This window comes from Corvus kubaryi, unplaced genomic scaffold (assembly GCF_017639235.1).
Source record: "Corvus kubaryi isolate FWS band 111438036 unplaced genomic scaffold, C.kubaryi_AGA036_p1.0 37397, whole genome shotgun sequence".
NCBI classification, from domain to species: Eukaryota; Metazoa; Chordata; class Aves; order Passeriformes; family Corvidae; genus Corvus; species Corvus kubaryi.
The window spans coordinates 17,429,896-17,457,605 of NW_024581136.1; the positions used below are offsets into that span (position 1 = coordinate 17,429,896).

Genomic DNA, 27,710 nt, shown 5'->3' on the forward strand with positions numbered 1-27,710 from the left:
ATTCTTTCCCTGCTAAAGTAGTCCCACTTCATATTTAACTATTTTAAAGTAATTTTGGCTTAAAAATAAACTATATTTTAATTTAAACCATTCTTTAGCCTTGGACGTGTGTTTATGTATAATGCTTGTTGCTCTAATTATTTAATTTTTAATTTGTACATATACCTTTGAGGAGCAGCAGCAAAGAAACAATGAAACAGCACTTCTCCCGTGGGTGAGGAAGTTGCACATCTTGCGCTGGTTTTGTACTGAGTAAACAAAGTTTCTATTTCTGTAAGAGTTGTAACTTTAACTAAAACCAGTTATTTCTTGTTAAACAGACGGCAACCCTTGCCTTCCATCAAGCTGACAAAAATCCACATTTTAACAACAAAATACACTTCAAAAAATCATTTGAACCTTAGGTCAGCATCTGTATGTAACTCCAGCCTTGAAGACTTTATTGCATTTTGTACTGTAAAACCTGAGGTAATTCCATTTAAAGGAAGTGTAAAATTCTAGTGAGAAACATGAGGTTTAACTGGAACCTTGTCCTATATAAGCAGTGGTCTTTTAAACATGTAATTTGAAGTTGAATTCCCTGGGCTGGCAGTGCTTGCTGCTCACTGGGCCTCGGTGTCCTGCACTCCAGTGCAATATTCACTACAGTATTGCTGGACACTGGAGATGTTTCCTTGTGTTGTCCGTAAGGACCCAGCCACAGAACATCAGAGTTCTGCTTATTTGCAGCCTTTTCAGTCGGCAGCTCATTAACAGATGACGATTCCTGTGTCTGGCTTATCAGCTGGCTCTGTGCTTTCATTGTTGAATGGCATAAAGCAAAATTTCCAGCTGACAAATGGGTCTGTGCACCACCCCTCCTCTGTCAGCTCCACATCGTGGCACCGACACCAGTAGGCTGCTGCCAGGAGGAAGCTGTTGATGAAGTACAACCAGGGCACGTTCATCTCCACGTAGGCCGGGATCTGCACACCCAGCAGCAGAACCACGGCCTGGAGAACAACAAACGGTGCCCAAGTGCCAAGGAAACACAGGAGGAGCCTGCTCAGGAGCTGCCACTTAAAGCAAGTGGTGGTGTTGTTAGGCACATAGGAGAACATCAGAACAGGCTGGCTGGAAAAGGAGAGGAGCCTGGCAGACAGCAGCATGGTCGTCACCTCCTTCCAGCGAGCCAGGAGAGCCGTGCCCAGCAGCAGCACCATGGCACACGACACTGAGTAGCTCTGCAGGCTGCCAGAGAGAGGGCACTGCGAAGGGGAAACACTGTTCTGCATTTCTGGCTCTTCGGCGACAGCAGGAGCTTCAAGAGTGGAAAAAAACCCTGAAATCCATATCACTGCCACAGCAAAGACATAAAGTAACTTCCGAGCTCTTTTAGGGAACTGAGATGTTTGGGAGACGGTGGTGTAATAATCCAGAGCAGCCACAAGATACACTGGGTAATGCAAAATTCCGTAGGTCAGAGAAGTGATCTGAGTGAGGAGGCAGATGTGGTACTTTGTGAATCGTGTGCCCCACAGTGCAAAGTCCTCAAAACAGAAAATGAAGCAGATACTCAGCAGCAGTGTGAAATCAAGAAGTGCCACTGAAACGCAAAAGCATGCCATAAAACTGGTTTTCACGGGTTTTGGCTTAGCTTGCAACATGAAGAAATCAAGGAAGACTTTCCCAAGCATAATCAGGACTAACATGTAGTTGATATCAAGAGGTTGGCTGGTGTGGGTGCAGTGGTACTGACCAGAACCATTTTCACAGCGTCTGGCAGCCATCCTCCAGTGGTGAAAACAGCAAAAATAAATATCACAAGGCACAGTGCTTCATCTCTGAAAAGAAAAAAAAAAAAACTTCTAAAAATTCATTTCTGTGTACCTCTACCAATTAGTTAATTCTCCATCACAGCAACTACCCAATTTGTCTGATATTTTTCAGGCTCCTTAATGAAGAGTAAAGAGTTTCACTAACTCATCATTAAATTATCAACAACTGCCTAAATGTTATTTTCTTTGAATTACATTCTTGAGTGTTAAAAGGTCAACATAATTTAATTTTCTAGCTACTGACCCAAGGAACGGTTTAGGAAATAAGGTTGACTGTGTTCCTTTCCTTTAGAAAGCATGGAGAGGTCTTTCTGTCCAGCTGGGCAGAGGGATGGAAGTTTCAGAATGCCTACGTATTTTGAAGAAATTACAGGACAAAAATCACACAAGACACTGAGGAGATGCTACAGCACAGCCTCACAGTTCATTATGCTCATAGAATCTTTTGGAAGTCAAGACTGCAGAAATATCTTGAAAGCAGAAAAAGCATCAAGCATCACCTCCTTTTTTGGTGCAAAAAATCCTGGAACTCCGAGGCAATCCAAAGCACAAGGGCTTCATTCAGTGAATTGGGCTTTTTTGTTCATCTCGAAGTACTACAATGACAGAGACCTCAGAACAGCTGGTTTTCCCTTCAGACTTCCACAAGTTTGTTTGTGATAACTCTTTCCCAAGTGTTAATTCCTAAGGAAAATGAACATAGAGTGGCTCTGTGTATGTCAGCAAAACAGCACGGACAGCTTTGTTGAATTTCTTCTCTCTTTCCTTAAAGAGGCAGGATGGTGTCAGTGATCTCAGTGAGAGCAAAGACGAGCTGAGGAGCCAAGGCAGTTGTAAAAAGGAACTGACTCGTAGGCTCTGTGTTAACAGCAAATCGCTTCCATTTAAACAAACACCTGCACTTTGTGACCGGTTTGCCAGACAGTCAGTGTTGTGTTAGTGCACATTTGAGTTTGTGTGTCCTGAGAGCAGAGTTAGAGCAGAGTTACAGCAGAGCAACTAGAGGTCCTTGGCAGCGCAACTCGAGAAGCATCCCCGGAGTTTTTTTACAAGCCTACCTGGGCTCACCGCTTCACTCTTCATCTGCTCAAGTGCATCCTCTGAAACCTGGTCTGGATTTACAGTACGACTTAACTCCGGTGTGCTTCGTCTTCGTGTACCGGACGCTGCACTTGCGTACGCAGAAAGGAGGGAACCTGCACGCCAACAGGGTCCCGTTCGGTAAGATAGTAATAATAATAATAATAATAATAGTAGTAATAAAAAGAATAAATATTGTAACGTGGAGTCACCTGTCCTGGGCCGTGCGGGCACAGCCCCCATCCTGCGCACAGAGGACCCCGCGGCTGCCGGCGCCTCCCGCTCCTCGTCCCGGACGCTCCCGTACGGGCTCCGCCGCTGGCCCGGGCTCTGCCGGCGGGCTCCTGCTCCTTTCCGGAGCCACAGGGAGGGAGGCGGCCCGGAGGGCTCCGAAGGGACGCCCGGGCTCCCCCCGCCCGGCCCGGCACCCACCTGCGGCCGCCGCTCCGCGCTCCCGCCCGGCGGAGCCGCCACCCCCGCCCGCCCCGGCGCGGCGACCGGGCGGGACCAGGCGGGCGGGGAGCGGCCGTGCGGGCTCGTGTCCGGGAAAACAGGGCATAACACAGGTAATACATAACATATATAACACATATAGCACATATAACACAGGTAACTCATATATATAACACGTATTGCACATATAACACATGTAACAGAACATATATAACATATAACAGCTGGAACATGTAGCACACATGACACGTAACATATAACACAACACACAACAGACATAACACATAGCACACATAACACATAACATTTAGCACACGTAACAAACATAAATAACACATATAACACACATAGCACATATAACACACATAGCACATATATCACAACTACCCTGAGGAACAGGTTCAGTGTGTTGTGTTTGATCCCTTGGCAGTGGGAGGTGAAGCAGCCTCATGGTGCCCCAGTGCCGAGTGCAGCATGGTGGGATGCCAAGATCCTCATAAAAGTGGCAGATGAATATTTTGGGTTCTAAATGTGTGAGGTGTGTGTGGAGAAAAGGCAATGGTGGGGCATGAGGAGGCTTCAGCAGAAGCCCTTGGGTCCTCCTGCATGGCAGGGAGCACAGGATGCTCCCTTTGGAAAGCTCTGTGCCCACACTGTGCGTATTGTTTGATGTATCTCTGTGTACAAAAGTATCAAGTAGCTGGCAGGACTTCTGAAAGCAACTAACTCTCTGGAATTAAATCCAGATGTAAGTTGTGATTTCCCCCCCCTCTATTTTTGCTTGCCCCTCTCCTCCCCCCTTCCTTCTTCTCCTTCCATGGGTCATCTTAAGGATTAAAAAAACCTGAGGGGGGAAAAAAGTTCTGAAGTTTGTTTGGTTTGGGATTTTGTGGAAAAACAAGATGATCAGTACTCTGTACAACCAGACAGCTTAAAGTAATCTTCAGCAACGTTCATGCAGACCATAGTTACTTATCCACGCAGTGTTTACTAGCACTGTTGCACAAATTGTAGTATAATAAGAAAATGTTTACACCTGAGAGGGGTATTGCACCTTCTGAGCACCCAGTCCACCTACAGGTATGTGAATACTGATGATTTCATAGTCATCTTCTGTTTAGCTCTAACCCAGGGCAAAGCAGTGAAAGTGATTTTCCCAGTGGGAACAAATGAACTGTTTGTATGTCTGGGTTTGTTTCTGTTCACGTCTCTCTTTTGGACTGCAGGAACTTCTGCACAGGCCTGTGTGAGGAGATGCGTGGATGGTGGAAATGAGGAACCAGGAGGGCACAGGGACAGTTTAGACATATTTTTTCTGCTGATAAAAATCTCAGTGAGTGTGTGACCTCCAGACTGTGTCGGCTCTGTGTTCAGTGAGCCTTCTGGGGAAGTTCCTCAGCGTGGCCCTCAGCCTGCATTACATCCCCTGTTGGTGTTGTGGCACTTCTCAGCTTCCCTTTCCCTCCACCACCTTGTGCTTGTTTGGAAGCTTGCTTTGTACTCACTGATTACTCTTGTTTTCTGCTCCTGAGTGCTGCATCTCACCTTCCATCCCAGAGAAATGATGGTGCAAGATGGGATGTCTGGAAATCAAATGCAGGGCTTGGTGCTGGCAGGTCCTTCTTGCTGTCAGGAGCTGCTCACTCCATGTCGGATAAGGGCTGCCTCTTCCTTCACAGGAAAACTTGCAGGTACTTGACAAGCACCATGGGCTAAATAATGGCTTGAACCCATCCTGCTTAGTCAAAGAGGCTGCATTTATGTCCATGAGCAGCAATAGAAAGGTTTAAGAAATTTGTTTATATTTGCATGAAGGCAGCTGTATGTGAAAACTAGACAGGAGACTCCTTCTCGAGGAGGAGAGTACCTGAAATAATACAGAAAATCTCTTGTAAAAGCTGTGTATTAAAAGCTCATGTAGTGGTTCTGTGTCATCTGAGATACTTGCATAGAGGCTTCCTTCCTTCTTCGGGGCTGTTTCCTGTTGCTGGTTGCTCATATTTTGGGTTCTGTTGTTCAACTTAACCTTAACAATAGGATTTTAGGACAAAGGGGAAAAGAACAAGAAAAAAGACCAGCTCTAATTTCAAATCTAACTGGATCATTTCTGAAAGAAGCAGTGACTGAACAAACTGTCCCACCGAACAGGTGTTGGGCTCGACCCTCTCCTCCCTGCTGTGCTGGAACTCAACACTGCAGCCCCATGGGTCACTGCAGCCTCTGAAGTCACTTAGGAAGAGCAGTATGGACCAGGAGAATCCCTGCATGTTGCTGCTGCCTGATTTAGGGCAGGAGGTTTCCTTCAGACAGGGGCAGGTGCAGATAATGAATACAGCTCCCGTACACAGAGGAGTGTGGGCTGTGCTTCCTGTGCAGCTAGAGCTGAGTCTTTACTTTCCCCCTGCTCTTCCTGTTGGAGATGTGCTGTGCTTTAGAAGCTCATTGCAACCTGTCCCTCTACTGTGTTGAGCAGGGGAGTAAATTTAAATCTCACCTCTGTGTATTTCAAGCAATCTTATGTTGGCATCTTGGACACCTCAAGCCATGTGGGCAAAGACAGGGAGATCAAATGAATTTCTATGCATTTTGGTGTCATGTGTGGGGGAAGCTGCACACTGTGAACTCCTGCACAGATGATTATGAACATTCCCTCTCCTGAGCAGCAAGAGGCTGGGGGTGACTCGCTTTGGAGGTGGATGGTCCCCACAGCCAGGGGCAGTGGACCATGGTCCTTGTGGAATGTTCTCTGGAATACATTTGTCTGTGGGATGAGTGCCAGTCTGACAGCCTTGCCTGCATCCTCCCCTTTTCCCTGGATGTGCCTTTAACTGGGTGTAGCCCAGCTGAACCTGTTTAATGCCCTGACAGAGCTTGTGCCTTATCAGCACTGGATTAGCAACCCGAGTTTTGCAATGGCAAGTGGTTGTGGAGCTGCTGGTCCTGAAAGGTTGCGTGGCTCAGAGAGAGAGTTTATGAAGATTTTATAATTTTAATTTAATATTTAACTAATAGAATATGTAGCCAGTAAACTACTTAACCAAACTGATTTTTAACTAACTTTACTTTTAAGGAAGAAAATGCTTGACTGATGTCCCATTTGCAAGATGTTTTATTTTTCAAGAACTTTTTAAAAGAAGCACAGACAGTATGTGGTAGATCTTCATTTAGAGCACTTGAGGTGCTCAAAAGTAACAAGCTCATTCTTAGGAAGATCTTATTGAGAAGAAACACATTTCCATAGTATTTTTAATTTGAAGGCATTTTTAAATAGAATTCTAATTCTGCTTATTCAGTGAAAATCCAGGAAATGCAGTACAGAGCTGGTGTCAGCCTTGCTGGATTTGCAGGAATGGTGTTTCCTTGGTTTGTGTCCCTGCTGTGTGCTGTCACTACACAAGACGTAACCTTTCCTAGTGCTCAAGATGTCACTGCAGTGTTGGTGGGTTTTTGTCTTGTCTTTGACACAAATAATTTTTCAGGGAAACTGGAAGAAAGATGGTACGAGCAAAGCCCTAAAAACTACATTACACATACCAGTAATTTAAAAACCCAGTTTGTGGTTTACTGGTCACTGTAACACAAAACTAAAATTAAGACTGAAGCCAACATGGAGTGCAGGGTGTGATCAAACTCTCTTTGTGTTGCTCACAAACATCAAAGCAGAGCTCAAAATCTTTTGCAACCTTTTAGTATGTTAGTACTTCTTGGTAGACTTCAATTTTAACCGCTGTTGCGGCACTTTAATTTAAAAGGAGGCTAAAAAGGGGGAAATGCAATTTCAATCCCACCCTCAGTGTGAAGAATTCAAAACTCCATCTTCTGACTCCCAACAAACAGCCTAATTACTGGTTGAACACTCACAGGCCAGAAAGAGAAAGTAAGAATTTACTGTGAAGGCCAGTGAGAGTCACTTGGGGCTCTGCTCTGTGTTTTTATTGATTAGCAATGATAAACTGCCAGTGTCTCTCTCCTAAGCACCTCCATCCTTCACTGGATCCAGGCTACAGGGGACTTTCAGGGATCACAAGCTGAGCCTTTCCTGTGTTTGCCTTCTGTTGTACATGATGAGGATTAATGGTTGTTACCACCTGCAGAAAGTCTTTGACCTTTATCTAAAGCAGGATCAGTGTTTAACCCAGTATTGTTAGTTCCCTCTTTACTTCAACTTGCACTGAAACTGTTTGCACAGTGCTGTTGCTAACTCTAAAAGTAATTCCTCTCTCAGAAGTCTTTTATCACAAAACAATTTTTTTCTGTGATTTTCACATAAAAAAAACAAAACAAAACAAAAAACAAAAAAACAAACCCCACACGGCAAAGGGAACGCCTCTGTGTCAGCCAGGCAGTAATGGACTCTTTGTGGGCACTATCAGGAAATGTGCCTTTTGTTTTCCTGCACCTGTTGCTGAATTACAAATAAAATAATCCAATGCTTTATTAAATAAAATGAGAAGCCCTAATGAAATTGTACCAGCCATTACCAGGAAGTCCATTGAAAACATTCAGCAGCTGCTTCAGTCTCAGTTCACTTACACTGATAGGATTGTTTCACCCTTCTCCTTGTGCTCTGAGAAGGGCACAGTGCCTTGGACCATCTCACACCACTCTCCTCTCTCTCCCTGGGGAAGATTTGGTCAGAATCAGTAATCAGTGATGCTCAGTAATTAAGTACCTTGGACTTGTAGAAGTTTGTTAGAAACCAGTGTCCCAGGCCTTGCATCTGAGTGTTTTGCAAACATCAGCTTATCCTGACAGTGATAAAACGGGTAAAAATTGCCTCTTTGATTCTGATTCTATAGAGAGGGGTTGATCAGAAAGGTCGAGAATTGAATCAGTGAGTCTTTCTCATTAGACAAAATACCTCAGCAGCCTGAGGAATGCGCTGGAGTGAGCTGGGGGTCAGCCTTGCTCAACAGAGTTAAATGTCACCACTCCTTCATTATAGGTCTCCAAGAGAATTGATCCGTCTCTGCTGTACTTAAAAGTCAACACATCTATCACAGCAGTGCTGGCAAGTAGGTGGAGACTCTTTCCCAGGACAGACTAATTCTTAACAAGAGCAGCCTCATTTTAAAGAAAAGGTGAGTCCAGCACTATTGTCCATGCTAAGCCCTGCATGAAAACCACTGAGAAACTGCAGCTCAACTGCTTTGGATCTTGGGAAATGTTTGATACAGACTTTCTTGTACAAATAGTGTAATAAAGAATGGTGTTCAAGCTTGCATGATTCAAGGTTTGGTTTTAAAAATGTATGAGAAGTAGCTGGATGAGATGTCAGCCAAGGAGTAAGTGATACAGCCCGCTCTTCCCACAGCAGCTGGGAAAGGGTAGAAGGAGCAGTGGGAGGACATGCAGGTCCTGAGCATCTCCTTTGTGACTACTGTGTGAGAGCAGGAAATTATCTCCAGAATCTGTCTCCTGCTCTGGTTTTGTGGTGGCTCTAATTTGTGGATCTACTCTGAATTTGTCCCAGTACAACTCCTTGAAGAATTTAGACTCGAATACGAGGAAGTAAGGCTAACACAAGCTTTCTAGAACTCAAGGAAGTAATACATGTCGAATTTTCTGTTGGAAACTTTGATCTAGGTCAGGATAAGGCAGATTTTGGGGACAAGAGGGAGGGGAAGGATAGGTCCCTGTTACAAACAGCTGGGCTGTGTCATCTACAGTCAGGCCCATCAGGACCAAGAGCTCATTTAGGCTCTGGGACACCCAGTGAAGGTGAAGTCAGTCTTTGTCCTCACCATGCCCCCTCCAGGGGGAAAACAGGTATGCACATACTGAGACTTAAATTTTCCAGGTGCTTTTAGGTGTATTTTATTGTGTAAATTGCTTATGTTTGTGGCTGGGATAGAAATTTTGGCATGGACACTGCAAGGGGTACCCAGCTCAACAGCTCAACAGAGGGAGGCACAGGGCAGGGCACAGAGAGGAAATGTTCTGTAAGCTGAGCTCCCTTGAACTGATTCTGCCAACAAATGCAGGGGGCATTCTGGCAGGACTTCCAACTGCTGCCAGTCAATCACCTCAGCTGGAAGAGGATGTTTCTCTGTTGCCCAGGGCTTTTGATGCCAGCTGTGAGGCAGGAATATTGCTCTGCTGTCACTGTGAGACCCTGTTAGGAAAGAATTACATCCTCAGAGGAGCTGCAGGGAACCTGGCAAGGCTCTGAGGGCTCAGCGCCACGGTGAGAACTGCCAGGGGTTGCAGGAAGGAACATAAAAGCTAAGCCTGGCAGGTGTTTTCCATTTCTACAGTTCATGTTTACATTGTCTACACTTAGTGTTTACATGGGGCAGATGCTTCTGCCACCACACTCCTGAGCCCTGGGAAAGTGTAACGAGAGTGAACTGAGGAACTGAGACATTCTCCAGTTTTCTTTACCTGCCTCTGTTTAAGGACCCCAGAACACGACAGGTGAGCTGAGGTTACTGTATCTGTACCAGAGCAGAGCACACTGGGGTGTAGCATCTCTGCTAAACACTGATCTGCATTAATACTCCTTTGTGTTTTATCAATAATTATTTAATTTAAAATATGTAGGAATAATCATATCTTCTTGCAAAGAAAGAAAATCAGAAAATTATACTGGGAGGAATATCAGTAAGACCAGTATAAAATTTTATTGCAGGAAGGACATTTTAGTAGTGTAGTTATTTGAATAACTTTCCACTAAATATCTGTGTATTTGTTCTCATGAGGTCACCCTAGACTCTACAAGTTAAAAATCAAAATCATTAAGAAGAATGTTGAAATGCCTGATATAAAAATCTAAAGGTGGCCAAGTCCTTTTGTGATTTCTTCTTTGAACTGGAAGTTTTTGGTCATGATACCTTAAGACCACTCATAATTTTGCTATTACTGGCATGCTGTAACTACTTCTTTTTCATTACCTTATTCCAAAATACTTCAGAAGTATTTGGGGGATATTTCTGGGAAAACTACCTTACAGTAATGAGTCATGAAGTTCTTTCCTTAACCACTGACCAAATCTTTCTTACCCCACCTCAGAGATCAGAGCTGTTCACAGCAGATCAAGTGAGGAGTTTAAGGCCAGTTCCATTTCTAGGCTGCAGGAGCCTGGAACTCTGTCAAGGTGACAAGTGTCTGATGGTTAATTCTGAGACCCAGACCCCTGTCCCCAGGTGGGCAGCGCTGGCACGTGGCACACGGCCCCTGAACAGGGAGCAGATGGCAACATCAGTTTTTATTTGACCGTTGTCACTTGATTTGCTCAGCAAGGCCCTGGAGGTGTTATTTCACTTGGAGGAGGAAATGTACTTAAGTAACTAAAACCCCCTGCATTAACTTCTTAGAACCCTGTCCAGAGCTTGGCTGCCCTGTGATGCCCCAGTGCAGGCTCTGCTCTCCCCGTCACATTGTGCACACCTCCGTCAGGTACAACAGGACTTCGTTAGCTCTTTTAATCAGTGATAACACACAAGTGGCCAGGAGTCAATCTGTTTAGTTAATGGGTCCTTTAATTTTTTGCTATATTAATAAAAAAATGATCCAATTGATCTGTTTCCTTATGGAGTAACTATTCAGGATTTAAGAAGCAAATACACCATATTCATGAATTGTTTATCAACACACCCATGATGATGTATATATTTGCACAATCTGAAAAATTAGTATCTTCATCCAAAATGTGGACGCTGGAAGGATGGGAAGCAATTTAGGATAGGAAAAAAAATTCTCTTACCCTCATCTTCTCTGAGTGGGCTGGGGAGACAATCAAATCTATAAAGTCCTTGAGAGGAAAGAGGCCGAGTTGTAACTTCTTCCATGCTCAGTCAGCCAGAACCTCCAGTCCATCCTCCACAGAGCCAGTGGGAAGGGATGTGCAGGAGACACCGCACCGGCTCCTCCGGGGGATTTACAAACAAGTTATTAATGGTCATCTCACATCAGCTCTGAGTCACCCAGCCTTGGGAGCACACCAACACTCTCCTGCCTCTTCAGCTTAAAACTACTCCAGTTCCAGAGTACAGAGAGGTTTAACATTAAGGCATCCATACAGCTCTGGTGTTTGCTTTCATTTAATAAAGATCAATTTACTCAAATACATGGAATGTTGGCACAAAACTAAAGCTTCTGTGGAACAGCTACCAATCATACACAAATACTCTGTGAGGTCCTCTCGACTTGCATTTCTCTGATAGATACACCACAACATGGCTTCAATAATACAAACTGAATGCTGGATCAAATCTCTAAATAATAAGTAGCAGTTAAAGTAAATGGTTTGCTTTATTTGTAAATTATGTACAGAATACATTTTTTTTTTAATTATGATGGAGCAGGAGAAAGAAAACAGCCATCATTTCCAAACCATGCTGCTTCCTTCACCTGCTGGAGATGACATCTCTTCTCTGCACCGGATGCACAAAACCAGTTTGGATTTCCTCAGTTGCTGGCACACAGGCTGGAGAAACAGAGAACACTGCAGCCAAATTCAGCACTACCAGCTCCTCTACTGTCAGCAAAATACTTCTGCTAAAACTAGTTTTCTCAGGAAAGTTCTCACAATCTTTTGAAAACAAAATCAAGAAAAATATCAAGAAGGCTGTGGGCTAAGAAGGGCTTTACCTAACTATCAGATGAGTATAACTAGGAATAATCTGAGATTTGGTCATTCAACTTTTATCTGGTTTACAAAAGCAAGTTTGAGAAGCTAAACTAATTCACCAGTTATGCAAGTACCAGAAAATGATGTTTTTCAGTATGTTTGAGGACAATCTGGGCAATCTATCAATCAATAGAAAACTTGTCAAATTGATAAAACTTCTGTAAATGGATATTAATGATTAACATAGTATCAAGTAATCAAGTTAATGGTTAAAAAAAAATGTAGGAACTAGATATAAAACTGTTTGGTAACACAGATATTTCAGCAAACGAAGATGCTACTGTATGGTCTATGTTTTGGTGATCAGCCAACAAAGAAAATCCCAACCATTTGCACATACTTAGTCCCAAACCACAGTGAGTTATGATTTTCCATGTGAAGGCCCACTTTCGGTATCTTCCTCCTCTTCCTCCTCACAATCCCCTTCATCTGTTTGCTGTTCCAGTTCCTCTTTTGTGATCATTTCAAAGTCGTTTCCATTGCCACTACTGTGCTGGGACCTGTCATCTTCGCGCCTGTCACTGTCAGTGTCTGAATGTCGCTCTCCTCCTGAGCCGTCTGTTCCCGAGTTCCTCGTGGCTTCTGTTTTTCCATCCTCCTCTTCCTTCTTCTCACTATCTGATTTCTCCTCGCTGTCGTATTTTTGCTGCTTTTTGGATTCTGATTTTTCCTCTTTCTTTAAGTCTGCTTTTGGTCCTTTGTATTCATGTGTGTACAGAGGCCTGAAGGAGTCAATGAATCCCACATCTGCTGTAAGGTTTGGCAAGAACCAGAAGTGATGCCTTCCTCCAGTGATGAGCCAAATGATAAGGAAAAGGATGCAGCGAGCTGTGTGAAAACAAGGGAAATTTTGGATTTTGTTGTAGACACACACAGTGTACAACCATGGTGTAAGAGATGTTCACTGCTAACTCCCACCCCCAACCAGGGACTGGGGGCTGTTGGGGGGAAAGTTCTCACTCCACAATAGCTGTGTGGAGTAGTTTGTTCTTACCACGTGTTCCCCACCCCACTAACCATGGATCTTATCTCTGATTTAGCTCTTAACCCCTCTGCTACAGAAAGCTTTAAAATCCTGGTGACACCATTCTCACCTCTAAATCTGTTTGTATGTGCCGTTCCGAGTTTGTTCTGCACTTTTTTGTTTAACCAGAGGCAGTAAACAGATCTGCACTACACAGGAAACACCAACAGGCGACACGAGCCTGAGCTCTCTTTCTTCCCGTGGCACAACTGTGACACCCGCTGGCCGGAGGGAAGCGCACACAGGATCCGCCCGGCTGCGGCTGAACAACGTCCCGGGAAGCGGCACCGCCCAGCTCCGAGCTCGGGAAAGAGCCGGGCTACGCCTCCGCCCTCTCAGACCCCGCCTGCCGACACTCACCGACGGCAAGGAGCAGAATACTGGCGACAAAGCAGCCGGCGCCCACGCTGAGGTAATAAACACCGACACGCATCTCGGCTGGCCAGAGCGGGAACAGGGTGGCGGCTATAACGGCAATCACTGAGCAGGGAGGGCAGGAGAGAGGCACGAGAAGCATCATTAGCTTTTCCTGGTACATGTACAGAGGTTCCAGGCTTACTGCTCATTCAAAGTAGTGCCTTAGACTCAGTTAACATCTATACTATTTCAGATTAAAAAAATAAAATTAGCTGATTTGTCTTATCCTACACAAATACAAGTTCTAGGGTCAGAAATCTATCATTCATATTTCATATTTTTACATAACCCACATTTGCCCACTGCCAACTCACTGGTTGGCTTCAGGCAACAAATAAACAACTTGTGTCGACTCTGACTTACCAAGTACAAGTCCCATGGCAAAAGTTTTAAAGTGAACGGGGTCATAGATCCACACATACACCTACAACAGAAATGATCTGGTTTACACTCAGAAAACAAGCTCTCTGATAAACATCTCATGTATTCCCTCACCCAAACACTCACTGCCAGGCTGCAATGCTTGGTGCTGAGCAAAAGGCCTTCTGGTCAGCACCCGGGCAGGGCAAGGGGTCGTGATTCCTAGGAAGGGTAACTGACAGGTGATGTAATCCTGAGGAAAACAATCAGACAGCAGAACTGACAGGAAAATGAAAGATTCAGAAGTATCACTGAATCAAGATTTGGTTGTATCTTTATTCATTAACGTCGTTCAGCATGAAGCAAAAAAAAACTTCTGCAAAAAATAAAAAAGTTTCCCAAGTCCACCAAGTAGAAACAAGAAGTCCTGTGAACTTCGAAAACACCCAGACTGAACACCTGGAACAAAGGATGCAGCTGGAACGCTTACTGCAGGCCCTGTGCTAGGCTCACATCAGTGTCACTGTACCCTCTGTCCCACAGCACTTTTACCTCAATGTCTACAGTTGCAACACTCAGAGCCAATGTTTGTGTGAGAACTGTGGGTCCATTCGAATCTGAGCTCATCATCCATAAACAAGAAACTTCTTGGTAAAGTGCAGGATTTTCTGAACTAGAAGAATCTTATTTTTTTCTTAGCAAGCTAAACAGTTTGAATCTGAGCTTCTAACTGAAAAGAAGCTGCTGGTTACTAGAAACCAGCAACCTTCATTGCAGATGTGTCAATACCAACTACTGGAAGGACACGTGGGAGGCAGCGGTGATTCCGTGTGATGCAATAAATATTTAACACTCTGCTTCTCACAGGATGCCAAAGTTGGCTGTATTCAGGTGTAGCTGCTGCCAGTCGGCTGCTCTGTGAGCCCAAGCAAGCTGAAGATGGTGACTGAGCAATAAGTGGGGGATATCCAGTGTTTCTAAGTGCAAAATAATGAAGAAAAGGGAAAAACCCAGCTCTAAGGCAAATACACAAGGACTGGCTGTAAATTAGCAACTACTTAAAAAAAGCTCTTGTGAGTTGCAGTTGTTAAAAAATGTCAGCTCATTAATAACCAGAGGAGTAAGTGATGTTAAGACAAGCAGTAAATACTGTGATATTGCAAATATTGTCTGCAGCCTCATTTGGAACGGGCACTTCATGTAAAGACGACAGGGAAGATCAGAGCTGGGTGTGATTCCACATGAGATGGGATGAAACAGAGCAAAGCACATGTAGAAGAACTGAGAAAGGTAAAATCAAGATACAAATAGGAAGCATATTTTCTGCACAAGTGATTTATTTACAGAATTTGCTGCCATGTATATTTTATAACCAAAGGAATACAAGAATCCTGGGGGAGATTCCAGTACAGCCACACAGCACAGCACAGTAAAACTTACCACTTACCCCAAACTTGAGAAACACAAATGTGACTCTGTACATTACAGAGCTGGTAAATAATTAAATTCTTTGTCTTCCAGAACAGCAAAGCAGAGAGAAGAATTTAAGGCCACAATTTCAGTGCTAAAGCCAGGATGAGCATTCAGGAATGCCACAGGGTCACCTGTCTGCTCGGATCACAAAGCCAGGCAGGTATTTTTTACTTCCCCTCCTGCAACTGAACACGGTGTCCTGGAAGGCTTGTTTGGTTTAGAACAACTTTGGCATGGCAGTGGCTATGGGATAAATTGAGCTGGAGGAACCTCAGGAGTTTCTGTCCCACCCTCCTGTCCCCACCTTCCTGTCCCCACCAGCCCCTGAATCCACCCTGAGGACAAACATTTCACCTCATGGCCACCAACACCTCAACTACTGGTAAGGAAGTTTTCTTTGGGATTTTTTTGAAGTTACTGTCCTATATTTACCTGTCTTTAACCTCCTTGCAAATATCTGAAAATCTGGTTTTACGATCAGACAGCACATTGCCATTAATTTTTCTTTCAACATGTCACGAAGGAGTTTGCAGAAATCTAGTAAATTAAGCTATTATCTGACAATAGCATGGTGACACCCAAAGTTGAAAAGCACCTATAAATCTTACCTCATTTCCATCCAAGAAAACTTGGTCTTCATGTGGCTCAAGTTTAAATTTCCTCTTAGTTTCCTTTTTCTTGGGTGTTCCTGGGGTGTCATCCTGAGGACAAACAAGTGTTTTATCTATATCTAATATATTATATGTATAAATTATAATATATAAAAAAATACATATGCAAATAATTATATATATAAATTACAAAAAATTAAGATTTTAAAATTTCTATATTTAATATTGTATATTATTTTTATTTAATTTATAGTATCTGTTAATATATTTAATCTGATAACTTTTCACAAACTTAAGATCATGTTCACACTTTTTTTTTTAAGTAAAGATACTTTATTTCCTCCTGTTCTTATTTATTACCAACTGGGTACCTCAAAAATCAAGGAAAATTGTAAGCAAGTAGAAATTTCTTAGTTAGTGTCTAAGGACTAGACTATGACTTCAGGATTACACTGTGCTGTCAAATGCCTAGCAAAGCTGGGCTGCTACTAACAGAAGTCTGTACAGGGATCGTGAACAGGGAACAACACTTCACCATCACTGACTTTGTTAGAATTATTTGTTATTTAAGTGCAGTATTTACCAAACGGGCATCCTGGCAGAATCAGTTTCTGCCCATTTATTCTTTGTCCTCCTCAATCTCTTTTTGGATCTTGTGCTTCCTCTTCTGTCTCCTGTTTCCTTCTCTCTGCTTATTTCGTTGTGAGAAATTAACTTTGTGATTTTGGTCCTGTGTTTCATTCAAGTTCCTACCCACTGGCTTATATAATCCACTAAATATCTGTTCAATAAATAATGATTAGTTTAAAAATTAACATACATTTAATAATGCACCTCCCCTGATGACAGTGGATTGGAGGAGTTTGTTACTTTCATACTCAGCATTTTGCAGTACCTCAAGAGTTGGGTAATCTTACTCTGTGTTGGGACTGCAATGGGAATGTTCTGTTTATAATTCTTTTATTTGCCATTTAGGTTTCTTCTGACACCCAAACCTTTGTAGACAGACTATAACTCTCACTAGATGTGCCATTGTTTCACTTAGGAATGCCTGAACGAGAATAACTTTGGAGCACTATCCTACTAACTCTCACTGATTCAGACCACTGTGTATAGAAGAAACACCATATTCACTCATCAAGTTTCTCCTGCAGTTTCCCAACATTTTAATTTAGAAATTCTCTTCTGCTAATAATAAGTAAGTAATAAAACCAATCAGGAGTGAAAACAAACTTACATTAAAACCCATACAGCAGCAGTAGTTTAAACTTGGAGATAAGTGAAAGGAGGCAGGATGCAGCTCAGTCACGGAGCTGTGACACAACACGGCTGCTGTTCCACAGCCAGTTACAGGCCCCACACACCAAATGTGACATTCCAAACATTCTTGTTACCAAACACCGAAAAACTGTTTGTGCTTCACTCATGCAGCTGCACTGGTTTGGATGTTTGGTCACATGCACATGTGTTATTCTATGGTAACTGATGTACACAGCCTCCCTGCCTGCTGCCACTGGAGAGAAACAGGTTTTGATTAACTCAGCCCACATTAAAAGATGACGAGGTACATAAAGGCCAACTGAAGCCTCTTTTTTGATCTAGACCAAAATAAGAATTGAAAAGGTAACAAAAAAATCCAGCATATTTCAGAGATGAAAGCAGGAAAAAAAAGCAAGGCATATTTTAGAATAACCAATGTTTGAGCCAGTGCAATCTTAACAATCAGTCGATATATTTGTTACAGGTTTGTCTCTTCTCTTACACACACAGAGTACTTACCTTCTTACACTCATCTTTTTCACCATCCTTTTTCTTTTCCTTTTCTTTCTCCTTCTTAGTTTTTTCATCTTTGCCACTTTCCTTCTTGCTCTTTTTCTCCTCTTCTTTCCCACTTTCAGCCTTTCCTTTTTCCTTTTCTTTCTTTGTATCCTTGTCAGGTTTCATTTTCATCACTTTCAATGCTCGATGAAAGAACTGTTTTTTCAGGAGTCTTAAAACAAAAGAAGTTAAATGATTCATTTAAGTGCAGCTGTGAGAACAACATTTACACTCAATTATGTTATTAGACACCATTCTAGATCATCTCTCTAACATAATCATGACCAGCATGACTGAAAGGCAAGGTCACCATCATCTGCTCTATTTACAGCTACATACACCAGACCTAATTATCTCGTATCTTGCCTGTTGCATTGCTTTTTTTGGTTCATCTGTTCAAAACTGGGTAAAAACTGTACTTTTCTGTGGCAGCATTTTGCAGATATAAATGAACACACAAGATGTAGGATGCAGAAAGCCACCAGATCCATTCAAATATCTTTCCCATTAATGCAATTTCTGCAATAATTATTTCCAAGTTCATGTCAACATATTTCATAGCCAAAATAAGGAAGTGGACATAGAGCTCATCAAGATCATTGGTAAGTGATGCACGATGAACAGAACCGCTCTGTTAAAACTATAGTACATATGCAAGTATTCCCTTTCTGTCAGCTACAAACAGACCTTACTGCAAGTGCATATATTATTTATATATGTATGTAGATATAAAGATAAAAATGCATGGCCAGCAGGGCACCAGGATGTAGTACTTGGTATTCTTAAGGTCGTCACCAACAAGAAACATCCTTGAAAGGAGCACAGCTGAATTCCCAACAGGAAGAGCAGTACAGAATCCTGCTCCTCAGACAGCAAGGACAGAGAGATTTGAGAGCTCTGACCCTACTAACTTCAAATATTGTCAAAATTCCAGAAATTCATTTGGTTCATCTTGCTGCCCCAAGCAGTACAGTGAAAGCCTGAGAGAGTTTTGGGAACAAAAATAATAAAACGACACCATTTTCACACCCAAACACAGCAATAAAAATACAATCATTATTTTTGCATACAAACAACCACTGAAGTTTTAGGATGCAGAAAGCCCAAGTTACATTGATTCTTAAATAACTATGATGTCTGGACAACTACAGTCATTAATGACACTGATGAAGTAGCCTGGGTCATACCTGTTGCAGTAATCAACTACAGACTCTCGGGTTGTAAAGAGAGCCTCCTCCCCTTTCTTGGCCTTTGCCCATTTAGAATCCAGGAGGCAATCCACAGCTTTTGAGGCTAGAAGAAAAAATGGAATTTAAAGTGTATTAAAATTATTTTCAACATTTAGTCTATGTTCCTTGAACCACAATGACCAGTCTGTTCTGATGATGTTCCACATCCTTTCAATCTTTCAAGTAAGACTACTCAATATTCTGAAAAATATTCCTCTTGACAAAACACACCTTTAAATCACAGAGTGTAAAGTTTATTGCATTTACTCCAGGCTAGTGAAATTCATTTTATGACTTCCTAATACTTTGGTAAGTTTTCAAAACCAAACTCTAAGATCAGTACTTATTAGATAAAGTACTATTAATAAAAATAAAACAGCCTCTCCCACCCTCCAAGTACAATATTTGAAGAAACCTTAATTCTCTAGTTAAAAGCAACCCTACCAATAAAATAATCAACTCGGTGGCCCATCATGTTGGTGGATTTTGTTGGACAGTTGAATCGCAAGTATTTAGCAACAGCCTTCTCCTCCTTGAATGGCTCACCAACTTCCTACAGTGGGAAAAGTCAAAAATTATTAATACAGTTTTAAACATATAAGAAAATCACTCATTTGGGCTTTAAAAACCAGGTATTGCAAAGTCTTCATTATTTCACAGCAATATATAAATAACAAATAAAATATAAAGGATGTGAAAATAGGTCAAGTCATTTTTTCTGAGAACTTTCTTGTCTACATGAAGCAAAAAGCAGGAAATCTTAAGTCAGATGAACTGAAGGTAAGGAGTACAAACTCCTTTAGCAGATATGTAGAAAGAGCAAACTAAAGGAAGACCTAAGAGGAAAGCAGCACATGGGAAGCTGCTTAAGGCACAGAGCTGGGAGGGAAACCGTTGTGAAGCTGGGAATAAAGAAAAAACAGAGTGAGGAATGAGTGTGTATGAAATGACAGCACTGTACGCACTCTGACGGAGCACAGAACAGCCCAGATTTCACATGAAAAGGAGAAAACCATGTTGAAAAGAAGCTGAAAGATTTGGCTAGAAAAGTTCTTTGCTGCTGCATGACTACAGAATGAGACTTTAGAGTACCCTTGAGGAGATTCTTCCAATCTACAGAGTAGAACATCAGGATAAAAGCAAAGCAGGATTAAATATGAACATCAAAACCAGTGTTTTATTGACAGGGAGCCCTTAGTCTGCACACATTCAGAAATTCTGTGCTTTTACCACCTTGCAGAGAGGTAACAGAACTCTGAGATGTGTAAGGCAGAAGGATGGAGATGGGCATTTTCAGGTATGTAAAATTAAGATCTAATATTTGCAAAAAGGGAATGGAAGAACTTTCTAATGCTCCTGCTTCACAATAACGTATCTGAAAAAACCACAGGTTGGGATATTAAACTGACTTATGCTAACTTCCTCAAAATTCTTTTCCATAAGGTTTAATTCTCCAACCCCCCCTGCTACTTGTGGATCAGTAACACAGAAACACTGGGATAGCTTTCCACACTGCAGGGCCTTTTCTGTACCTGTTCCTCTCATGCTGCCTGAAGAAACAGATTATATAAACCACAAACCAGATTGGTCATTTACAGGAATAAAAGTTTCAGAGTCTATTTAAAGACCTAATTTTCCTAAAGGTCAATAGACATATACAAGCTCCATTACTGCTTTTAAGATGTATAATCATAATCTCACAAGCAGCATGTTAAATGGAAATGCAAGGTCAAATAGATGTGGTTACACCAGAACAAAAGCTTCAGATGGTAAGAGTTGTTAATTTTCAACAGTTTGAACAGCTAACTTTCAAAACCAACTGGTTAATGAGTATCCTAGAGGAGACTGTTGCTTCTCCTATCTGAGAATTTTGAAGAGAATAATACAGACACAAGGTATCCAAGTGACCACAAGACTCCATAGTTGTTAGTTCTGAGACTTTTTAAAAAAGTCTAAATCCTCCATATGAAAGCAGAAATATGCTCACTCACCAGTTAGTTTCAAAAACATGTGCCCAAGTTAGGCCAGATGATCCTAACAGGCCTCAAATGGATATTACCTCCTTCTGCCTGTTCAATCCTTTTTTTTATTTTTAAATTTTAAAAATCCGTATTGAACATCAGATAAAGAAACTATTCCCTGACAGTGCGTGTATGCACACAATTTATGTTTGGTGGTTTCAGGTCCTCTCATACAGTACAGTTGTACCAGTAACTGCAAATCAAACTAAACCACCAAACTTGGTACCAGAGTAATTTAACAGCAACAAAAGGAGCTCCAATGCACTGAAATAAAACGAGTGACTGCGTCCCATCATTACCACATGGGCTAAGGCACCAGGAAACTGGGGAGTGCAGGCAGCAGCTGTGTGTGAAACGCTGCTTTTCTAGGCATTCCTATCAGCAAATGAAATTTGGAACAACTCACAGGGCAAATGTTCTTCACAGCACAGACAGTAAAACAGTCAGAGAAGCTGCAGATATTCACATTAGTGTTAATTCCTCTGCTAAGGTGGTATCCCTTTCTTCCTAAAATATTTATGATCCTGCTGGGTCATGTGATGCACTACACAGGCAGGGGCTGGCACCAGGAGATTTTTTTATTGCTCCTTTCTCTCTATTGCTTTGTCCACGAGGGATAGTTTCATAACAGCCCAAACAAAAAAAGCTTCCCTGTGAGTGAGACTGCCACAGTTTAACTGAGCTCATTCTGAGAAAGCGTTCCCTGCGATTTAATTCCCGTTTTTCATCCTATTTTCATCCCTTTGTTTGCAGAGCCAGGCTTCTGATAAAATATGAAAATAGATGACTGACAGAAAATAGCATTATATTCCATCAATAAATGATTTCAACAAAAGTACTGGCAAGTTCATTACCCTGGGCACAACTTTCAAAAGTTGCAGTTCAGTCAAATTTTGTGTTCAGCTGTAAAAATAGCCCAAACCCAGGCACCTGAAGCCTCCTTAGACATTTAGGAAAAGATTATACAAATTAATCAAGGGATAGTTCTGAAAAACTACAAAGCTTTAAACCAAGTAACAAAGTCTTAAGAAGAGTATGAAAATTTCCTGCTATTTAAAGTTTGCTTTTATAGGAAGGACAGAAAGATTCAAGATCTTGTGTAATCTATTTCTAGAATGCTGTAGAATGTTAAAATTCTATGATTAAACTATTATAAAATAATAAAAAAATAGGGTAGTGCCAAATATTTCTGCTCTATATTTTGTTTTAGACTCTTAGATCTACTTTAGTTTTGTATACTGAAAAATGCATGTTGTCACTAGACAGCATGTAAAATTTAGAGATTTACAATCCCTGGTAACTTACAAACTCTGGCCGCTAAAAATAAAATCAAACCAAATTTCTTACTTGTCTAGAGAGAAGAACTCCACCTACTGACAGGAAAAGTAGTGCTCAGCCTAGTGACTTGCTAGAAATGCAAAGACATTTTAAATTTTTAAGAATAATTCTCAATCACAATTCTGCCCTGTATGAATTTATAAAAGGACATTGAGATTTTTCAAACCCAGGGACCTTCCAGACCCACTGAAGTTAAGGGAAGATCCTCATCAAATTTACCATTACCTCCCAAATCAAAGTACAGCACAGTTCTTTCTGGACTTCAATACATGGATGTAGTTCCCAGTTAATTCAACCCCCAGCTGGGACTGCAGCACCAGAGGGGCCTGAACACATCACAAATAATATCTGAACGGAGCTATTGAAACCAGTGTGCTCATGAGCTTCCTTCTCCCCCTCAGCTCTACCCAAGCATGATTTATTCAGGTTTTCCTACTCCTGGAACACTTAATGGATGACAAAAGGGCAGAGCACATTTCTGGTTTGAAAACTGCACTCATTTTATTCCCTGTTTGCATCACAGCTGCAAGAAGACAAGTACGACCCAAGACAGGACAATTTCCTTCCACAACCTGGTAACATACAGGGCTTCTGGAAAATCAGAAGAGAGTAAATGATGAGTGTCACAAGCAAGACAAGTTATTCTGTGTGCAGACAAATGCATTACAAGGATTTATGCTCCTCTGTTTCAAAGGGGTCATCAAAATTCTTTTATTTCAATGAAACAAGTATCTAGTTGATTTCTTTGCTCTTAGATTTTCAGAACACCATGACTCAAAGCAGACTGCTGAAGCCTAATAGTTTACACAGTTTTCAGATAAGGAAAGGAAAAATTTAAGCACATTTATCATGTGGCGCCTGTTTTTCAAGCTGAGAGGCTACATCAAAAATGACACTCTGTCAGCCCAGGTTCCATTCCACACACTTCTCATTATGAAGACACCACAACTGCATTAGCCTCCTCTTCTCTTCTCTGAAAGTGCTGAGCACATCACAGCTTGGGCTGAACTGCAGGATTATCTTTTTCCCTTCCCTGTTGACTGTCAGGACCTCAGAGTGGATGTTCTGTGGCAGGGGAATGGGTGATGCTGAGATATTTGTACTTTGCCTAAAAGAAACCAGCATGCCATTGATAAAGAAAAAGCACACAAATTGGCATGATTGGAGTGGGTTGGGGGGAAACAAACACACCAGGGTGTTAGGACTTGCTCTTAGGACTCCATCTCTATTTTCTTCAGTGACTAACAAACATAAACTTGCCCAACTTCTGCACTGATGACCAGTATAAGGACTGCCCCAGGTCTCTGAAAAGAAACTCTGGCAGAGCCATGTGGAGAAACCAGTTCTTCTGGATTACCATGGCCATGTGCTGGCCACAAAACATTAACTTTTCTTCACAGAAAAAGATCAGCAGATGATTTTCAGTGCAGTACGTATCCTATGAAAACAAAAGTATCTCTTTTCTTCCCTCTTTCTTTTCAACCACTGCTAATTTTTTTGAGCAAAAGCTGTAAACATACAGGGTTCTAAAACAGATCCAAGGAGCAATGTACAGTATTTTGAAGCCAAAACATGCCAGCTTCAGTCCCCTTCCAACCCCAGGCCAGCTGTTTTGACTTTTTCCCTTCCCACCTCCAAAAATGCAACTCAAGATTTCCAAAACTGATTCTTGTTTTAATGACAACTCACGCTGCTACTTTTAATTCCCATTTTTCTACTTTTTTTTTGCCCCCTTGATCTTTGTTTCTTCCTCCTCTATGAGCTGATACCACTCAGCTTTCGAAGATGTAATTTAACCATTCTCCCTAGTTATCATCCCACTCATCTTTACTACAATTTATGAAGAAAATAAAGCCAAATGGGCAATCTGGACTACAATATGCATTATTGGAAAACCATTCCATTGCCCTTTCTGCAGATCCTTTTCAGAGTCATTCACACACAACTGCAGCACAGGAGCAGCAATGCAGTTGTTGCATTTTCCTTGCAGCAGAACCCAAACCATGACAGGACACAACTGTAGGCTACAACAGTTAATGATTAGTAGATGTCCTTCATCAGGAGAATCTCAGAGGTTGAATCAAAGGAAAAAAGTCAACAAGGAAAGTACCTGTCATTAATGGCGCTGATGCCACCTCAGCCATCAATTTGCAGTGAGACATTGACACCCAAACTGCCCAGAAGCTGTTTTCTCTGGTTTTAGGAGCAGTATTCACGTGCATTAACATTTCTGGAGTGCAGGACACAGCACCAAGGGGCGACGCAAGTGCTGTTAATCCTAACGCAAAGATCAGCCCAAAACCTGACACGGGCAGACTAAAACTGCGCACGTGGAACACAGCCAAGGTAATGAAAACGTAATGCCTATTTAACAGTCAAACTGCAGAGCTGCCAGCACAGTGCCACGTGTTACCCGGCCCAACGCCTGTCAAAGGAACCAATGCTCAACATTTTGTGGTTAAGTGAATATTTCAGGACACAATATGGAAAAAAATACAGCTCCAAGACATGAAATAGCTTTGATCAGGTTGCTGGAGTAACAGGCATTCAAAGCTATCTCCCATCTTTTGAGCTGTATTTTGTCTAAAATAAAAAGCTTAAACTAGCCATTAGACAACATATGTTGTTTTTCTTTCAGTAAATCCTTTATACACAGCAAGCATTCTTGATTTCAGACATCTGAATCACATGGGAGCCACTGGGTAAGCAATCTGCATCCTACAGACCAGCCGCCTTTCACTACTGCATGTCTGAATTAATCCCCGTGTTGATTACAGTTAAATTACCATCAGGAATGACACTTAAGAGAATTTTACCTCTAAAATATCTTTGTTCAAACTTCTGAAGTTAAAATTTTTGCAACTTCTGCAACTTTCAGAGGAAGAGTCTAAGCTATGCAACACACATTGGGCAACATGTCTTTTGATGAAAATGCATTCCATAAAACACATCCTTCCTGTGACTGCTTCCAACGGGAAACACAGAGTAGGCTACACAGAACTTTGAACTATTTTTTGAGCCTTTTCTCATGTCTAGCTTTCTGACCTAACTACCACAGTTCTAATCTTGATGGCAGGCATGAAATCCTGTAAAATTCATTCCAAACCCAGGTTCTGTGCCCGTGTTTTTCTAATTGAACTCCATTACATCAGCCTGTTCCACAGCTAACTACGCCAACTTCTCCCAGGAACCTCACTCCTGTCAAGAAATACAGCTCTGTTTAATGACAGCAGGGTATTCAGATGTCAGACTTGCATGCAGTGCAATAAATAATCTCTTTATGGGGCCAATATCACCTTAAATTAAGTACACACTGCTGAAACACTTGAAGCACCTATGAATAAAAATCCCACACTTCATTTTAAAAGAAGACACTTGCAGCATGAGCCTGAAAACGTGATAATCATACTGCAAATATGCCAGTAAAGTTCAAAAAGCTTAAGAAAAACGAAACCCAAAACCAACTACCAAGAAAAATATGAGTTGTTTTATCCACTGACCAATTAAGATCGCCCCTTGAGCATTCACCAGTATTCTTTGTTCACTGTCTTGTCTTCCCATTGTTGTTGACCTACACTGGGAACGTATGAAGATACACATTTATTTACATAATTATGTCACAAATTTAGGCCACGACCTTAAGTGTTAAAACCCAGACATCGATTTAATTACTAATGATCTGGGAAATACTTTTACTGCTAACAGCCTGGAAATTCAGTATGTGCTTAACTGCCTGCAAGACCACAGCCTTGGGTGTTATACAAACACTAAATTACATTTAAATTTGGTTTGATGGATGCTTTATTGAGCTATCATCATCCTTGGAAAAGGACAACCTATAAAAATCTTAAAAAGAGAATAATTCTGCGATGTTTTACAATAACTCATTGAACGCTGTGATGGACAGGGCTCGTTCAACAAGATTTTGATTAATTACTCCTTGCATTTCTCCCCCTGCCTCGCTAATTTGAATTACAGGGGAAATAAAAGGAACCTTTACAAGTACAGGCAGATCTCCATCTTCCTGGGGGAAGGGAAAGTGGGCTGGGAAAGGGAAGGATGAGAAAGGAGAGAGGGCAACCAAGCAGAAGGGTGACATGAAGCATGCATTGTTGAATGGTTCTGTGATCTCTCTTGTGAATATTATCTGCTCTTACAGTACAGTAATAAACCCCAAACAAACACTATTTAGGCTGAGTGTTGATAACACATAACAGTAACGAGTGTTATGGTCACTGATACTGCAAGTACGCCCAAAACACGCACAAAAAACTCTGTAAAACTCCCTGTAAAAATTGCGCCCTGGCGTATCAGACTCCCAGGTAAATGAAAACACCGAAGCAGCCCTCAGTTTGCCTCTCAGTGCCACCACACAATTATCACTACATTTTAACACGACCTCAAAGCTGATTAGGTCTATTTTTAGGAGTGCCTGTTTGTTTATGTTCTCCAGACACAAATTTCCTTTCCTTCCCGCATCATTTCCTGGTTGGGACACATTTGCTTTTAAGATGCTTTTACCATCTGTCCCACGTTTTTTGCTTACGATCCCTGGGCCGGACAGGCTGGGTGAAGGTGCAGCTCCCGGGTGTTTTGGTGTTACCCACACTAAGCTATTGTTCGACACTGATAACTGGGAAGATTCTGAGTGTAACACGGCGATTAAAAATAGGGAACAGCTCCAAATCTCATTTTTTGGTCCTGGAGAGATGAAGAACTTCTGGGGGCGCAGAGCCCATGGGGATGAAGCGGGGGCGCCTCTAATGTGCCGAGGGGCCCCGCCGGCCGCCCCTCAGCCCCGAAACGCTCCTACCTGAGCTCCCCCGCTCTGTTCTCACAGCGTTTACCACTTTGCTAGAAAATTCTGAGGAAAACCTGCCAGCCCGGGCTCCCGCCCCGGCCTGAGGGGCTCCCGGTGCCCCGAGACCGGGGCACTCTCCTCCCTCACCGCGGGCCGCCCGCAGCCGCCGCCTCGCAACAGCGTCGAGCGGGAACGCCGCGGGGGAAGCCGCTCTGAGGACGGGGAGGGAGAGCCGCTGGGCGGGGAGGGAGGGATGGAGAAGGGGGAGTCTCGGGTACCTGGACGCGCTTCCTATGCCGCCGCCGCTCCGCCATGTTGTCCCCGTCCGCTCCGCCGGTGACGCGCGCGGGGCGGGCGGCGGCCTCGCGAGAGGCGGCGGGAGCGGGCGGAGGGGCGGGAGGGGGCGCTCCCGCAGCGCCTCCGCCCATCACCGCCCCTCAGCGCCTCAGCGCCTCAGTTGGCTGCCTCGCTCCCTCACCGCAGCTCTCCCGTAACTCAGCGCCTCAGCGACCCGCCTCGGTCCCTCACCGACCCGTCTTGGTTCCTCACCGTCCCCTCTCCGCCCTTCAACGCCTCATCCCATCCCGGTCCCTCAGCACCTCATCCCGCCTCAGAGCCTCGGTCCATCACCGCTCC

At 42.7% G+C, this 27,710-nt stretch overlaps 2 protein-coding genes and 1 long non-coding RNA gene across 7 annotated transcripts; 1 reads left to right on the forward strand and 2 right to left on the reverse strand.

Annotated features, from left to right (window-relative positions):
• Positions 1-413: 413 nt before the first annotated feature.
• Positions 414-3,370, reverse strand: GPR160 (G protein-coupled receptor 160). Of its 4 annotated transcripts, XM_042041902.1 has the most exons (3): positions 2,876-2,967; positions 2,318-2,501; positions 414-1,823 (listed from the first exon to the last, which is right to left on the reverse strand). In XM_042041902.1, exon 3 carries the CDS (start codon positions 1,767-1,769, stop codon positions 750-752), a length of 1,020 nt encoding a protein of 339 aa, XP_041897836.1. In that variant the 5' UTR covers positions 1,770-1,823; positions 2,318-2,501; positions 2,876-2,967; the 3' UTR covers positions 414-749. The 4 variants fall into 4 exon arrangements, with proteins under 4 accessions (XP_041897836.1, XP_041897839.1, XP_041897838.1 ...); XM_042041905.1 differs by lacking the exons at positions 2,318-2,501; positions 2,876-2,967 and adding an exon at positions 3,110-3,370; XM_042041904.1 differs by lacking the exon at positions 2,318-2,501 and having other exon boundaries at positions 2,876-2,964.
• LOC121670933 lies at positions 2,952-13,487 on the forward strand. 2 transcript variants are annotated; one of them, XR_006018340.1, is made up of 3 exons: positions 2,952-3,038; positions 8,296-8,431; positions 13,136-13,487. It is a non-coding gene; the product is annotated as an uncharacterized LOC121670933 (long non-coding RNA). The 2 variants fall into 2 exon arrangements; XR_006018339.1 differs by lacking the exon at positions 13,136-13,487 and having other exon boundaries at positions 8,296-8,435.
• Positions 11,377-27,517, reverse strand: SEC62 (SEC62 homolog, preprotein translocation factor). Its single transcript, XM_042041901.1, has 8 exons — positions 27,353-27,517; positions 19,359-19,467; positions 18,873-18,978; positions 17,647-17,857; positions 15,865-15,957; positions 13,787-13,847; positions 13,367-13,486; positions 11,377-12,810 (listed from the first exon to the last, which is right to left on the reverse strand). The coding sequence occupies exons 1-8, from the start codon at positions 27,500-27,502 to the stop codon at positions 12,344-12,346; spliced, it is 1,317 nt and encodes a 438-aa protein (XP_041897835.1). The 5' UTR covers positions 27,503-27,517; the 3' UTR covers positions 11,377-12,343.
• Positions 27,518-27,710: the final 193 nt, after the last annotated feature.

Excerpts from the sequence above, each read along its gene's own strand:
- GPR160 (XM_042041905.1), bottom strand. The coding sequence starts at position 1,769 with ATGGCTGCCAGACGCTGTGAAAATGGTTCTGGTCAGTACCACTGCACC.
- SEC62 (XM_042041901.1), bottom strand. The coding sequence starts at position 27,502 with ATGGGCGGAGGCGCTGCGGGAGCGCCCCCTCCCGCCCCTCCGCCCGCT. Across the intron at positions 18,979-19,358 it reads CCGAGTTGATTATTTTATTG|CCTCAAAAGCTGTGGATTGC; the intron begins GTAGGGTTGCTT and ends TTTTTCTTCTAG. Across the intron at positions 17,858-18,872 it reads GTAGTTGATTACTGCAACAG|ACTCCTGAAAAAACAGTTCT; the intron begins GTATGACCCAGG and ends TTTTGTTTTAAG.